This window comes from Gymnoscopelus braueri (assembly GCF_963280865.1).
Source record: "Gymnoscopelus braueri genome assembly, chromosome: 1".
Classification (NCBI taxonomy): domain Eukaryota; kingdom Metazoa; phylum Chordata; class Actinopteri; order Myctophiformes; family Myctophidae; genus Gymnoscopelus; species Gymnoscopelus braueri.
In genome coordinates, this window is record NC_137603.1 from 17219968 (window position 1) to 17235549 (window position 15582).

At 42.0% G+C, this 15582-nt stretch overlaps 2 protein-coding genes across 3 annotated transcripts in view; one reads left to right on the plus strand and one right to left on the minus strand.

The window, feature by feature from the left end:
• The window catches only part of mpped2a (metallophosphoesterase domain containing 2a), an 83058-nt gene extending 78040 nt beyond the window's left edge, over window positions 1-5018 (plus strand). Inside the window, exons 6-7 of the mRNA XM_080436895.1 lie at window positions 175-288; window positions 4664-5018. Of these exons, the coding sequence (XP_080293021.1) occupies window positions 175-288; window positions 4664-4785 (236 nt within the window). The 3' untranslated portion in view covers window positions 4786-5018. The remainder of the gene's footprint in view (window positions 1-174; window positions 289-4663) is intronic.
• LOC308091305 (C-myc promoter-binding protein-like) overlaps window positions 1-15582 on the minus strand; it is a 296959-nt gene that overhangs the window by 55026 nt on the left and 226351 nt on the right. The window lies entirely within an intron of this gene.

Here is a 15582-nt window from a genome sequence, read left to right on the forward strand (position 1 = left end):
TGATTACATGGAAACTCGATTTTGCACCAGTGTGACAGACGATTGGAGAGAGCAGAGCTGGGGGAAAGGACTGCTCCATAGAGGAGGGGGAGAGTGAGAGAAATGATTTATTGTTTTGTGTGTGTTCACTTTAGTGTGTGTGTGCGTGTGTGTGTGTGTGTGTGTTCTGTGCAGGTTTCAGAGACTGGGTTCCTAAAGAGTTGCAGCGGGTCGGCTGTGTAGAGCTGCTTAACACAGTCCAGAAGAGAGTGCGACCGAAGCTCCATGCCTTTGGAGGCATACATGAAGGTACTGCTAGTAAAGTGTGTGTGGGGGGGGGGGGTCAGTTGGAGGGAACCGGAAGAATTGGCACCTGAGAACCCAGGGCACCATTTTCTTTTATATTTACTTATTTAACGTTTTATATTTTATTTAATGTTTACATTTATTTTATAAATTGAGGGGGGGGAATACATACAGTATAATATTTAAATGACATTTAAGGCTGAATATTTCTACAATTGCTACAATTTGCTGCAAACCCTGTGGATAGCCAGTCATTTTGGGCATACACGAGTTTTAGGGTGCATTTAGTTCTGATAATGACCGTGCATTTTCAAATCATGTATACTTGACATTATTATCGACCATTTTCCAAAACATGCATTTTTTTCCATTTCTTTTTTTTACATTTTTGGAAAAGATTGCCAATTTACCTTTGAGGTGCCCACAATGTTTAGGTGCCCACTCGACCTGTGCCCCAGGTTAGAGCCCTGGGGCTGAGCCCTGGGGGCTGAGACTGGTTAATGTGCTGACTTCAACATCTCAAGGTCCTGGGTTCATGTACGGTTCAGCTCCTGTGTTAACGTGTCATCTCTCCTCTGCCTTCACCTTCCTCTCTCTCTCCTCATGTCCCATCTAAATAATATTAAAAAAAGATTGTAATTATATGGGAAGCCCTGGCGACTGCACCACTGAGGCACAGACGTAATTGACTCGTGATACACGTTCCAGTTCATCCACCCTTTGCTCTCTATTCCCTGTCGCGCTCTCTCTCTACTGTCCTACCGTATGAAAGCAGAAACACCTCAAGAATACGCCTATAGGAGGTGGTGGAGCATTAACATAACTAGGAAATACTGACTTATTGGAGAGGTCGTGCTTCCGAACTGCATATTTATTAAAAACTGACATCATCAGTATAACTTCAGAGCTTCTGAGGGAAGCCATGCCATTATTAGACCGCAGCAGTTTTTCCAGTGTTTGACCCTAAGGTTTCAAAAGCACTTGCGCATCGGGCAAGTACAGATTATGTTGTCCCAAATATTATGTTTGCTTGCCTACCAAGAAAAAAGTGTTTGTGTGTGAGGGGAGCCGATATTTTGTTGGTGCATATAATGCATGTACAGTCATTTCAGAACTGGTCAGTAATGTCATATCCACAGTACTGACACCGTTATATTTCATGTTGTCTCAGAGTTTAAATGACTTTGGTCGACAACTATAAACTATTGCAGTAACCTTTTGTATTTTGAATAGCCACACATTTTTTTTACCCCTTTTTCTCCCCAATTTAGTCGCTATCAGTGGTGGAAAGTAACTAAGTACATTTACTTAAGTACTGTACTTAAGTACAATTTTGAGGTATTTGTACTTTACTTGAGTATTTCCAATTTTCAGTACTTTTACTTCTACTCCACTACAACTCAAGAGGCAAATATTGTACTTTTACTCCACTACAATTATTTGAAAACTTTAGCTACTAGTTACTTTTCAGATATAAACTATGATATAATGAAATATACATTAACCACTTCAGCCCTGTTTTATACCTAGAATATTTGAAAATAGCAGATCTACAAGCTCACAACGCGTCGCATCGCGACGCGTTGTGAGCTTGTAGATCGGCTATTTTCAAATATTTAGTACTTTTACTTTTGGTACTTTTAAGTACATTTTGATGCCAATACTTTTGTATTTTTACTCAAGTACATTTTGAATTTTGGAGTTTTACTTGTAACAGAGTATTTTTATATTGCAGTATTGGTACTTTTACTGAAGTAAAGAATTTGAGTACTTTTTCCACCACTGGTCGCTATGCTAATTCATTCCTCTCTGCACACTATTGTGTGTTGTCCCTGCCGTTGTACCGTACTGGCTCATCTCCCAGTGAGGAGCCCCCACCAGGAGGAACGTAAATGCCTCCGGCCCCTACTCCTCCCACCCAACACTCCCCACTGACAGGTGCCGCCGGCCGCACCCCGTAGGAGGACGTGCAGTGACAAATATCAACCTCCCCCGCCCAGCTTCCCTCCCCCCCGAAACATGGGCCAATTGTGTTCGTATAGATGCTCGACAAAGCTGGATGCACCGCAGTCCGCGGTGGAATCGAACCCCTTGGTGGTGGGCGGGTACTTTATCACTGCGCCACCCGAATGCCCCGTGACCCGTTATTTTAACTGGGTTACGCCTTTTGATAGTTTTACTTGTATGTTTTGTCAAACTTGAAATAATGACTCATGTAGCCAAACCGGATGGGTACATTAACACATTGACCGCCAGAGGTTAATCTCATAATGTACTCACCAGTGCCAACGTTTTATTGTTGTTTTTTGTTTTTTTCACGTCGCCACAGATCTTGTTAAAATCCTTAAGATTGAGCTGTGCACTGTTTGTAAACATCGCGGAGATCTCACTGCTTCTACCAGTGAAGACCACGTGTCAAACGGAGCCGCCATGTTTGAGTTCTGACCGTTTAAGTTAACATGGGAAATGCGAGGATGAAAAACTACATGTTTACAGGGGCTTTTACAGGGGTTATTGTGTACGACTTAGAATGGAGGCAGACGGGAAACAAAAAACGTGATCGCACTTCCGGTCGAGATCGGGTGGTGTTACACTGAAAATGGTCCCCCTAGAAAATTAAAAAAAAAAAAAAATTCGAAAAAAAGGAAAAAGCACCACAGCCCGTAGGCTACGGGATTGGCGCTTAACCGTTGGATTTAACGGCCCGTAGAACTACGGGCCCGGCGGTAAATGTGTTAATCCTGCTAGTGTTCCAGAAGCACAAGCGTCAAGAATACAGTGCATTGAGAGCGCTGACGCTCCTCCAGGCTGATTGGCAAAAGGCTGGAATAAAGATACAAAGGATATGTCGGTGATGTCATGCGGAAGTGTTTCACAAACGCGGAGACATTAACCACTTAATCCCCGGGCACTTTTTTTCCAGTGTTGAAGACTGTCCGTGTGCACTGCTTTGGTTGAGTTGACATTATGTGGTAGCCGTGCCCACTAATCTTATATATTTCTTTACAATCATTTTCCCCCAATGTCGACGATTATTCAAGGCTCGATTATTGAGCTCACATTGCTCAGCTGGTGCATGTCGGAATACGTTTTATTTGTCACGTACCTTTGTTTACAAGTGTAAAGCAGTGGGTGAAATGTGCACGCTCCATAATTTTGTAGTATTCCGTGAGAAGAGAGAGGACAGAGGTAGGGTGAGAGGAGAGGGATAGAAAACAGGCTAAACAGAACAAAAATAAACGTATTTATTTATTTATTAGAAGTAGGGAGGTAGGTACATTATTCATCCCCAAGTGGAAATATGTGTTGTAGCACCTCTTATCATCAGACACAAACAAAGAAGAAAAAGGCATCTTTCAGAGACGGGGGGGAGAGAGAGCAAGAGATAGAGAGAGAGAGCACTCTCTGAAAAGAGCGCTAGGACGTTCGATTATGTTCATGGACAGATATGTCTCATATTGTGTTAATAGTATTAGTGAACAAAATAAAATTGCTTCCCAGTCCCTATAAACACTCCAAAAAGGAAAATGCAAAAATGAAATACCATGCAGTTTGCTTTTCAAGCAACCAGAAAGCGAACTCTACTTGCCCAAATATGTGCACCTGTATGTCAGAAGCTAATCTCACAAACCGTACGTTGGATCAATGAGCGCCACATTTTTTGTGCCTACTTAGTATTTCCATGCAACTTTTTTTCATGTATGTTTTTATATATATATATATTTTGTCCTGATTCTCAAGAATGGGTGTGTATATGTATACATATATATACACACACACACACACACACACACACACACACACACACACACACACACACACACACACACACATCCGTCTCTCCATATTGACATCATCAATATGATGTCAGAGATGCACATGAGAGCTACGCCGTTATTAGACCCCATCTTGTTGTGTAGTTGCTAGTTGGGAATAGGGGGGGATGGGGTTGATGCTATGATTTCAAAGCGATGGGTGTCTATGAGAAATGGAAGGCTGAAAGCGTAGGGGGAGAAGACAGGAGGAGTGGTTATGGCCCTGAGATGAAGATAAGCTTCATTGGTCACCAGATGAAGGCCAGTTTCCCACCCCACTCCCCCGCCACCCATCAGTCCTGCTAAAGGCGTTTTTCACCGCCTTCCTGTGCCAAGTGTTAAGAGCTGTCTTTCAACACGACACGTCGTTTAAATCCCTTACAAAATGTCGTGTTTCCTCTCTCTCACTATCCATCCATCTATCCGTCCTTCCATTCGTGTGTGCCTGTTTATCTCTATTTGTCTACCAGGCTCTCTCTCTCTCTCTGTGTATGGTTGTTCCATGCGTTATTTTGCTAACGGGCGTGGTTTGTTTCCTTTGCCCTCCTTACCCTCCCCTCCAGGCTATGGTATCATGACGGACGGCTACACAACGTTCGTTAACGCCTCGACGTGCACGGTCAGTTTCCAGCCCACAAACCCTCCCATCGTCTTTGACTTGCCCAACCCCATCACCAGCTCATGAAACTTGAGAACATCGCAGAAAAAAAAAACCCACTGCCACGTTGGGGCGGTTTGGGGGGCATGAGGGAAGCAGCCAGAAATAAACTACAGTTGTTGTTTTTTGTTTTTTTCTATAAATAAGTCAAAAGAAGAATTCTAAGTGTTTCTTTTGAGGAAAAAAAATGAAATAAAAAAATAAATATTGGTCTTCTTTAAGCTGTCGTTTGGGGTTGAGAATTATGTGGGTTTTGGAGAATGAAGGGGGGGAATTTGGCGGGGGTGTGTGGGTGGGCTTCGGGGGCGTTGAGAGGGGGGATTACGTGGTTAAACAATCTTGCTATTGATAAGATATTGGTCGGATCTGTAAGATAAACTAATGCTTTGTGAATTTGTATAATTTGTTTTGTGTGTGTGTGTGTGTGTTGGCCGGACAACGGATGCCATTGTTTGTTTTTTGTATCATCTGATTTATTTTTCCTTTTTTTTTATGCTCTCGTCAGTTCCTCTTTCTTATTGGCTGACAGGGACGCTGCCTTAAACTAGCTTTAATGTTTCTCAGCCGGAGCCCCGCTCTCTGCTAGCTCAGAGATAAATGTCCCCCCTTATTTATTGCTTACTCATCCTTCCCCTGCGCAACACCTCCCGATGTACAGGGACAAAGAGCTATCTCTGTCCAAATTCTAAAATCCCCACAAAAGCACCCCGTAACATGCCCTTATGGATTTCTGATTTTAATGAAGAAGTAAAGTGAATTGGAAAAAATGAAATGTAAAAATATATATAAATATATATTCATGTTGTAAAACATCTGTACTAAAAGTCGTGTTGGATGAAATGGAAGAAACATACTTTTAGGTGCATTTCTTTTTTTTTTTTAATGCACCTCTATGGCAGACTTTGTTGCCACCCCCATCAAATGCCCTTTGAACGTTTCTTTTAATGTATTGTTTTGTTTTTTGTATTTACTCCCCCCATTAGGGTAGATTGTTAATCTTGGATGAGAGAGGATTTTCTTGTTTTGTTTTTGTCAGAGGCTAATTTCACAATCTAACAGGTGGTGGTTGGTTTGATTCCCAACAGCACGCCTGCCTAAACATGAGTTGTTTAAGTCCTTTAAGGTGTAAATCAGATAGTATTTGTGTTTTATTGCTTTGTTTTTTTGTTTTGTTTTTCTTCTAATTTTGCACTGTGTGTAAATGCAATCTTGCTAGCACAAAAAAATGTTGCCAATAGGTGTCTCAACTTTGCCGCTGTAAATGCTCTTTTGTGCTCTGTACCTCTCTCTCATTTTCTCTCTGTCCTTCCCTCCTTCAGTCTCTTTCTCTCTCCTTCGCCCCCCTCCCTCTCTGATTGTATCCCTTTTCATGGAAATGTTAGTTCTTTCCTGTTCTTTCTGTTCATTGTGATATATTTAGCTGCCTTTATATGCAAATAAAATTGCAAGATTTTTACTTATGAAAGTCTGTTTGTACACTTTTTTTTGTTACTTCCCAAAAAAGTTTTGTCAGAGAAAATGACACATTCTAGGTGGCATTTTCCACACACACACACACACACACACACACACACACACACACACACACACAACCTGTGGGAAACACTTGACTAATGTATATCTACACATTATTCTCTACATAACCGTTACTGTGCAAGAACAACAGATTTGGCGACATAGCTTTTGGAGAATTCTGCATCATATTGTGATATAAAGTACCCAGAAATGCAAAACGTTGCCGTGCCAAATCATTATTTGAAGTTTCTGCAATTTCACCCTGCATGTGTCCTGCATTAGTAGTGTGGTTATTGTTTTTTTGAACATTGGGTACAAATTTAATCAGCAGTGCTTGTCAACATACTAGACCACTAGACCCCAGATTCATTCATCCAAAAATGATATATAAGTTGTTTATACATATTTATATACATATTTAATTTTTTCCCTCTCAACACAATAATGCACCTGAGATGGAGGCAGTGTTCAGCCATGGCTCGTTCAAGAGTCTTCTGGTGGATTTGACTCACAAATGTTTCCCCGCTGTATATCATCACTGTCTGCACGAATGTCAAGTTGTAGACACGTTTTTTCCACAGATGGGTGCATGGTCAAAGAGAATATCTTCAAAACCATGTTTAGCCACAGAGTATTTCTCTTGCCAGGTCTGTCTCCTGATGAACAAAAGAATGCACTGCATGTAACTCGCAGCATTTACTGAGAAATGTGTGGAGTTTTCAGGACTACGCCATTTCTCTTCGGCTCCATCAGGTCACGTTCCATTTTCCAGGGAGCCTGCAGAGATCTCTGGTAGGCCAAAAATAAAGTTGCCTTGATGCACACTGCACCTTCACCACCCTTTCACTCCGGTGCACCCCCGCCCTATCCCCAAACCTTCTTCTGCCATCACCCCGACATCAAAGCAGCCTAACCAATTAACTATTCCCGAAAATGAGAGCAGCGGAGCATCGCTGTGCGCACCCCACCCCCTCTTGTACATTACCATAATCCGGTCTAATCATATTAACGTCGGGCCAAAGAAGAGCGAGAGGAGACGCAGAACCTCACTTGCTCTCTGCTTTGTGCGTTATGGCTTCTAGTGTGGGAGTCGAGGCTCATCCTGTGGGCACCTTTATGAAGCGCCATGTATACGAGCATCTTCTGTTTTTTACTTAAGTCCTTTCATTTCTGCCTGCGTACTTATGCAAATGTACTTAAATATACACTTGCTTCATTCAATTACTGCGATTGCCAAGCATGCAAGTTGCATGCTTGGCAATAGCAATCAATGCTTGGCAGTAGCTATGCAGGGCATGCAATTGCAGTGTATAATGATATAGGGAGGCTGTTATGTGCAGTGACCTACAGTATTCACACAGCTTATGTATCTGATACAGTCTCCAAATGGATAAATCCCAAACTTTTTTCCCCTTCTAAAATACTCATAATAAACATGAGGAAAGAATGAATGCATGTGCTGTCCATTGTAACTGTATCTTTAGCCCTGCTTGCTGCACAGCTCTTAGGACAGCGATGTCAGTTGGTCGGTACATTTTATATAATTTCCCCAATCTTCACCAAATTAGGTTCACATGATCTCGGGAGTAATGCGACAATCAGCGTCAAATCAAATTAGTGAGAGGGGCCTATTTGTTCTACCAAAAATGCCATAAAGAACATGAACACAACATCCAATCAACGCCAAATAGAAATCTCTCTCGCTCTTTTTTCCCCCAATCATAGTTCCCTGGAATCCTTAAGCAATTTGACCCCGGTTACCGGGGTCATTACCTTCTTATTTTTTCATTGTCATTTTTGTATTGTTTTTAGTTTTTTGTGTTCGATGGAGAACTGCAAAACAGTGTTTGTACAAGACAAACACTGTTGTAAATGGCCACCAGCCATGGCAGAGACTCAACACTATACCCCACAATGCAACATTCCCATTCATATCATCTGTTAAGTCTAAACCAGTACTCATGCCACTCTCAAGAAACAGATCATTCATGAGGTGATGGGGATAGGTATCGGGTTTGTCCTTAGCCCACAATTTCTCAATGCACAATAATGAGGTTTAAGCAATGAGGGTAACAAAGAGATGATGCAAACAGACCGCCAATGCTAAATGAAAACCGACAGGAGCAGCACCAGTTGGGAGCACTGAAATTTTAAATGCAGTGTGATGCTGTTATGTACGGGGACAGAAACAGGCCAAGCCTGACATTACTACAAGTGGGTGGATTGCAGTCTGTTCTTCCTGTTATTTCTTCCTACCTTTACCAGCAGACATACTTTAGATGTATTCTTTAAAAGCATATGCGACTGCTTCGGGTTCAAATAATCATCTTTTTAAAAGTAAAACCAGACCAATACAAGAAGGCAGTGAAATTATGCCATACCTGGAGAGATATGCTTTGACCTCGTGCCACATGTGAAAATGCCAAATTTGGTAACATTCGTATCATACATGTACAGTTTGAAGTACTGAATGCATGTTGGTTACTTGGTAACATATACACGTGTTACCAAACTAAATAAATATTACAATATGTATGTTACTATATATAGAGTTGGAGAGAAGTACATTTTTAGTTGATACTGATTTGGAGTATCGTTAACTCCTCTGGATGTTTGTATGAAAATAGTATCGGACTATGTAATTGCTGATAACCCTTTTGTGTCCAAGCACTTTGTAGCCGACATATTGTTTAGTTCATATTGTATGTGAGAGGCATAACTATGTCTTTTTTAGACCTGTTGATATATTCATTCCAGAAGGTCACCCTAAACTGAAAGCTTGCTAATACATACCGTATGAACGTTGGTTTAGATATGTGAATGTTTTCTCTTCTCTGAGCGAGGCTTGATTGAATTTCCTGCACTGCACTTTCTAAAGGTCTGAACCAGTTATGTAAAGTAACTAAGTACATTTACTCAAGTACTGTACTTAAGTACAATTTTGGGGTACTTTTACTTTACTGGAGTATTTCCAATTGTCTATACTTTTACTTCTACTCCACTACATCTCAGAGGCAAATATTGTACTTTCACTCCACTGCAATTATTTGAAAACATTAGTTACTAGTTACTTTGCAGATATAAATGAGTACATTATAAAACTTACAATAACCACTTTAGCCATATTTTATTACTAGGCTATTTGAAAATAGCCGATCTACAAGCTCACAACGCGTCGCATCGCGACGCGTTGTGAGCTTGTAGATCTGATATTTTCAAACATTTTAGTACTTTTACTTTTGCATACATTACAAGTACATTTTGATACCAATACTTTTGTACTTTTACTCAAGTAACTTTTTTATTCCGGACTTTTACTTGTAACGGAGTACTTCTACATTGCAGTATTAATACTTTTACTTAAGTAAAACAATTTAGTACTTTTTCCACCACTGGGTCTGACTGGATAAAGAAGAAAACACCCCCAACATGCCTATGGTTTAAAGATTCTATTTTGATAAAGATTGGCGCTCAAAATGTATTCAAGGGTGCCAATTGCATGTGGCTTCTCTGGATACTTTGTGCATTTTTGTACATGCATGCATTTGCATTTTTGCGTTATGATACTTGGATTATCACTAATTCCTTTACAGATAGCACTTCTGTGCCACCATCAAACCCTCCTGCCCCCCCCCCATTATCTCCTCTCTATGTACTGTACATGCTGGTTCCATGCACTAGTCACCCCACGCTACATGTCTAAGTGTCAGTGTCAGGGCTTTTATAGCTTTGCCAAATTGCTGGCTATATTAATTATCCATGGCCCAGCAGCTGCTGGTGATATTGGGTGTTTGTCAGGGTTAGCCTTCGGCTGCTGTTGTTGATGGATATGTAGCAAGACACTGTGAAGGCTGTCACATTCTTAGCTGACATATCAAGGCGTGTGTGTGTGTGCGTGTGCGTGTGGCCATGTGCGCGTGTGCGTGCTTATGTGCAAGTGTACTTGTGTGTGTGTGTGTGTGTGTGTCCGTGCGCGTGCAGGTGTACTTGTGTGCATACAATTTCAATTTAGGCATTTATTAGGCTCTTATCCAGAGCACAACAAATATTGTGGTCATGCACATGGCTACATATTTAATTAATTATTTGATGACAACAACAGAGGACGGCACTAGGGGTGTGCCGATATATCGTCCCGCGATATATCGCGATACGTTTTCGTGACGATATGTATCGTTTTGGGGAAAAAAATATATCGAAAAAATAAAAATAATAATAATAATCAGGCTTGAAAACAGCCCCGAGGTGAAAAGGGTGACAACATGTTGGTTTTTTTCGGGTCAGGTGTCACACTATTGCCCTATTTGGATTCAAAACGGCTATTGTAGCTGAAAAGCTACAAGTTTGCGTCTGAATAATGCAAAAACAGAATTATTTGTTTGCATTTTCTCTCCCCCATATATTTTCATAATAAAAAAGTGCGTATCGTATCGTATCGAAATCGTATCGAAGTTGTGAGCCAAATATCGTATCGTTTGGTGAAATTAGTGTATCGGCACCCCCCTAGACGGCACAGAAGAACATCTTCAGAAGTCCGATTCTGTGACCTGCTGTTATTGCAGTGATGGCAGGACGCAAGGACATAAACAGAATTCAATCGGAAACCAAATGCGCTGTAACACGCGACACGCGCGGTGGGCTTAAGAGCCCTTCCGGTGAGAGATGTTCCGTAATCATGTAGAAATGTGCGTAATTATGTAGTGCGGCACATATGGGCCAAAAAAAACCGAATACAAATATATGCTGAACAACTAAAAGTAGACTATGCAATGGCTACAGGCATGATTGTTTTTTAGGCTAAATGTAATGGACACGTGGTCTGCTAGGAATCTGGGAACCCATAGTAAAAAAAAAGAGGAAAAAACAGCGCCCTCCTTTGAATTTGACTCTGGAGGGACCTCTCAATAGAATGTGGATAACAGGATGTTGGCCGTTAGGAGACAACTTCGGGAAGGTGTGCTGCAGCATTATGGATCATTTGGAGGGGCTTGAGTGAGCATGCCAAGACACCAGCAAGGAGGGAGTTGCGATGGAGATGATAGGCCTGGATAATGAGCTGGGCATACTCCTTGGTGAGGAAGGGTCTGATCCTTTTGGATGTTGTAGTGTGTAAATCTGCAGGATTGAGCGATCACTGTGTAATGTGTGCCTTGAAGGACAGCTGACTGTCCAGGACCACGGCCAGGCTCGTGTCAGTTGGAACAGGAGCCACCAGGGAGTTGTCAATGGAAATGGAAAGATCCAGCAGGAGGCAGGACTTTCCAGGGAAGAAGAGATGGTCTTTTCTGCATTGAGCTTGAGCTGAGCAGAGATTTAGTGTAGGACTATAGAGGGGGGGAAGGAGGGGGCAAAGTACAGACCCCTGGGGGACCTCGGTCAAAAGTGTACAGGGGATGAATCAAACATTTACGTTAAGTTTGGATACATGTGTGTAAAGAAAATCCTGAGTGTTACTTTAACTCAGAGAGTGTACACATGTAACCAAATCCATGGTCCATTTGTACACTCGGAGTTGCAAGTGAATAAATTATCACTGAGGTCTTTACTCTCCGTGTGTGTGTGTGTGTGTGTGTGTGTGTGTGTGTGTGTGTGTGTGTGTGTGTGTGTGTGTGTGTGTGTGTGTGTGTGTGTGTGTGTGTGTGTGTGTGTGTGTGTGTGTGTGTGTGTGTGTGTGTGTGTGTGTGTGTGTCTGTGTCTGTGTGTGTGTGTGTGTGTGCGCGTGCGGCTTACCCTGGTGCCAGTGCTCTGCATGCAGTGTTTATATGATCTTAATTGCTCCACCAGAGGTATTATTGTAATCTGGAGCTCATTTGGCACAAGGCACCTCGCTGCAGAATAATTCCCTACATCAGAGCCATGCAGCTTTGTGTTTTGCATGTCCTCATCTTGCCCATGTGGCTTCAGTTATGTATTTTTGACAAAACATATTTTATTATGCTGATATACAGTTTGAGTCTACTATGGAATGTTTGGGAAATGTAATGTAGAATAGTTGTTAGCATCCAAAACGTGGTGGAAAAGAGACAATGTGTTTCCTGCATCAACAACAACAAAAACACTAATACTGTATCTATATACTGTAACACGACAATATCCACTGAGATACAGGGGCTTGAAGACTTCAGAACAGGCATACTACAACCAAACTCAGGTTATAATCCCCCTTAAACTGAATCCCTTCCATACAGTATGTAAAACCAACACTGCAAAGAATTTGCTAACAGAGAATTATTCACTATTATTCTTCAATTACTCAATTATTTCCACATAGACTGAACTATGATGGGCAATTGTGCTAAATTAAATCTTAATACAAAACCTCTCCACAGTTGATTGAAATGAAAGGGAATTCACCACCAACTTTGGCAACAAATTAATTTGATAATTATCAAGTGGATCAGCTGATTGACTGGTGGACGATGAGATCTCAGTCTCAGTACAGTCTTACAGAGACAAAGAAAACACCTGCATTTTAATGTAGTGATGTATGTATTTTTTTCAACCCTGATGTGTTCTCTCTTTCCTCTGTTCTATTTTATTACCAGGGCTTCAATACAAGGTCTTCATTGATTAGTTGGGTGCAGTAGAAAATTGCACTAATTACAGTTATTTTTGCACCATTGCCCATTATTCAGTAATCAGGTGCATCACTTAACTGACAGTTGATCTCCTTGACAGCCAAAGTCACCAGGATTTTATTTATTTTCTGACTGTACATTAACAAATGATGAAATGTGTGTGTGCATGCGTGCGTATGTGTGGATGTATGTGTGACAGAGAGAGACCACTGACCAGTGCATTAATTGCAATTAAAGGTAATGAGTTTATAGAAGTCTGTTTCACAACCAAACCTTTTTTCCTTTTTCAATCAGATTGTCTAGAAATAGCCCTTCTGTTTGATTTTACACCAGTGCTGCACAACTTATTTCTATTTCCTAGAAATGTGAAACTATGCCAGCTTTGGCTCGCATCCAAATTTTACTTAAGACAAAACAATTTTCAATGGAACACCCCCGGAGACAACCAGTCAATACACTGACTCTAGACGTTGGCTATATAAGCTGACAAACAGGCAGACAGACAGAGACAAAGCATACGCAGCAGTCCAGGGCAGAGGTCAGGGATTCATTAATGTCTGATTAATGTCTTCAAGCTGATTAATTCAACTGAGCCTTTCATTACATGGAGTGTATTAATAGAAGTGAACGAGGGTCTCAGCAGGGGCTGTTACCAGCCATATGGGGGACCATTATGTCTGCGTTGGCAGGAGACAGTGTAGCCAGCACCGGGATGCCAACCCCAGTGCGGGTTTTGGGTCGTGCTGGGTAAATGCCAGAGATTTGGCAAGAAAACACATGAAAGATTATTTCCAAGTGCAGATCACGATCTGCCTGAGAAGCCTGCTCTTGTGTGTCTTCCATCTAATGCCACATCCCAACTAACACGCCCACCCATGTAGGTTGGTGTTTATGAGCTATAGGCAGTCAACGAAAACACATCCGAGACCCGACCACCACAATGGTGCTGCAATAGCATAATACTAATCCTGTGCACATTTCGTGCAACCCTGTGTTAACACCCTGCCGGTGCCAGAGAACTTTCTTCCTGTAGATAGCCTAGCACTTGTTTGAACGTGCACATACACACAAAACATACGTGCATAGTCAAGCAATGCTAAACCCTAGCAGCCAAATGCGAGCGCACACACACACACACACACACACACACACACACACACACACACACACACACACACACACACACACACACACACACACACACACAGTCACCCATGATCCTTCTAAAGCTGCCGTACTGTAGTTACTTGGCACACAGTGTCAATTGCGTGCTGCCCTGGGAGTTAATAGCAGCCACTCTACATGAAATGACTCCTCACCCCAAGTCCTCCACGTAGCGATGACAAAAGATCTGTAACTGCGTGGAGAATGCCGAGATCGACGTTTAATTGAGTCTGATAACCCTGGGGTCACACTTGTTTATATAGCCTCTCTCCTCTCCATTCCAACAGCGAGAATTTGAAACTCTCCTCTGGGCAGCACAATGTGGCGTTCCTGTGAACAGAGAACTGAACCACGCTGATCTTATACATTGGTTACAATCTGTACTTTTGTCCTATTCAAACCCCGGTCTCCACATAGGAAACTCAGCCGAGAGGCAATCCAAGCTTGGCCTGAAGCAAGTCACTCCCACTGAAGCTGAAACAACTATCTGACAAAGAGTGAAGAGGCGTTTATATACAGGAGAGGTGAAAGTTGATGCATGGCTGTGGTGTGTTGGCTGATGATGAGCTGGTTGAAGGCAGGTGTGCAAGATCCAGGCGAGAGAGAGAGGCAGGAACACACACACGCACGCGCACACGCACACGCACTCGCATACGCACGCACACGCACACGCACACGCACACGCACACAAATGGACCAACAGAATGAAACACAAGGGAAGATACTATAGCAGTATAACATGGCAGTGTGGCCGTGACAGATTTGATTCTTGACTCTCACTCTTATACCTGTACATTGCTCTGTTTCATTCTTTCTGCTGTTGCTGCTATATGACGCCTTCATTTCCCTCTGGGGATCAATAAAGGTTTATCTTAAGTCTACAGTACAGCTCTGCAAAAAGGGCATTGAAAAGGTTAAGGATATTCAGAGGACCCCAAGCTAACAGGGGCCATGATTTATGGATTTAACTTTTTCCTAATTATTTGTGTGTGTGGGTGTCGGTGTGTGTGTGTGTGTGTGTGTGTGTGTGTGTGTGTGTGTGTGTGTGTGTGTGTGTGTGTGTGTGTGTGTGTGTGTGTGTGTGCGTGTGCTTGCGTGCATGTGGGTGCATGCATATGTGTGTGTGTGCGTGCGCGTGTGCGTGCATGTGCGTGTGCGTGTGCATTATCACCTGGTCCATATATCCATGTAGTTCCTGTACTGGCAATTGAGAAACTATTGATGTTTTAGTACTTTGAAAATGCTTTTGAAAAATGATGGCATCACAAATCTGCCATGTCTATACAACAACATGCATGGATATGATATATAATTATTTATGTGCATCATGTTAGAGGATGTTTCAATGTAGCTTAATGGTTCTCTGTTAAGTATTGGCTTGACAGAAATGCTTACACAGGATTCTGCTGTTTGCAATTTAATATAGCAATAAAATCTGAGAGGGTGTTCTTTACTGTCATTACTATGGTGGTGCAATAGGATATGAGGTGCTGCCAAGTAGCATCCATCGGCACCCGTAATCACAGTCAAGAATATGTTAAACGGATAGTTCAAGTCTTTTGATACA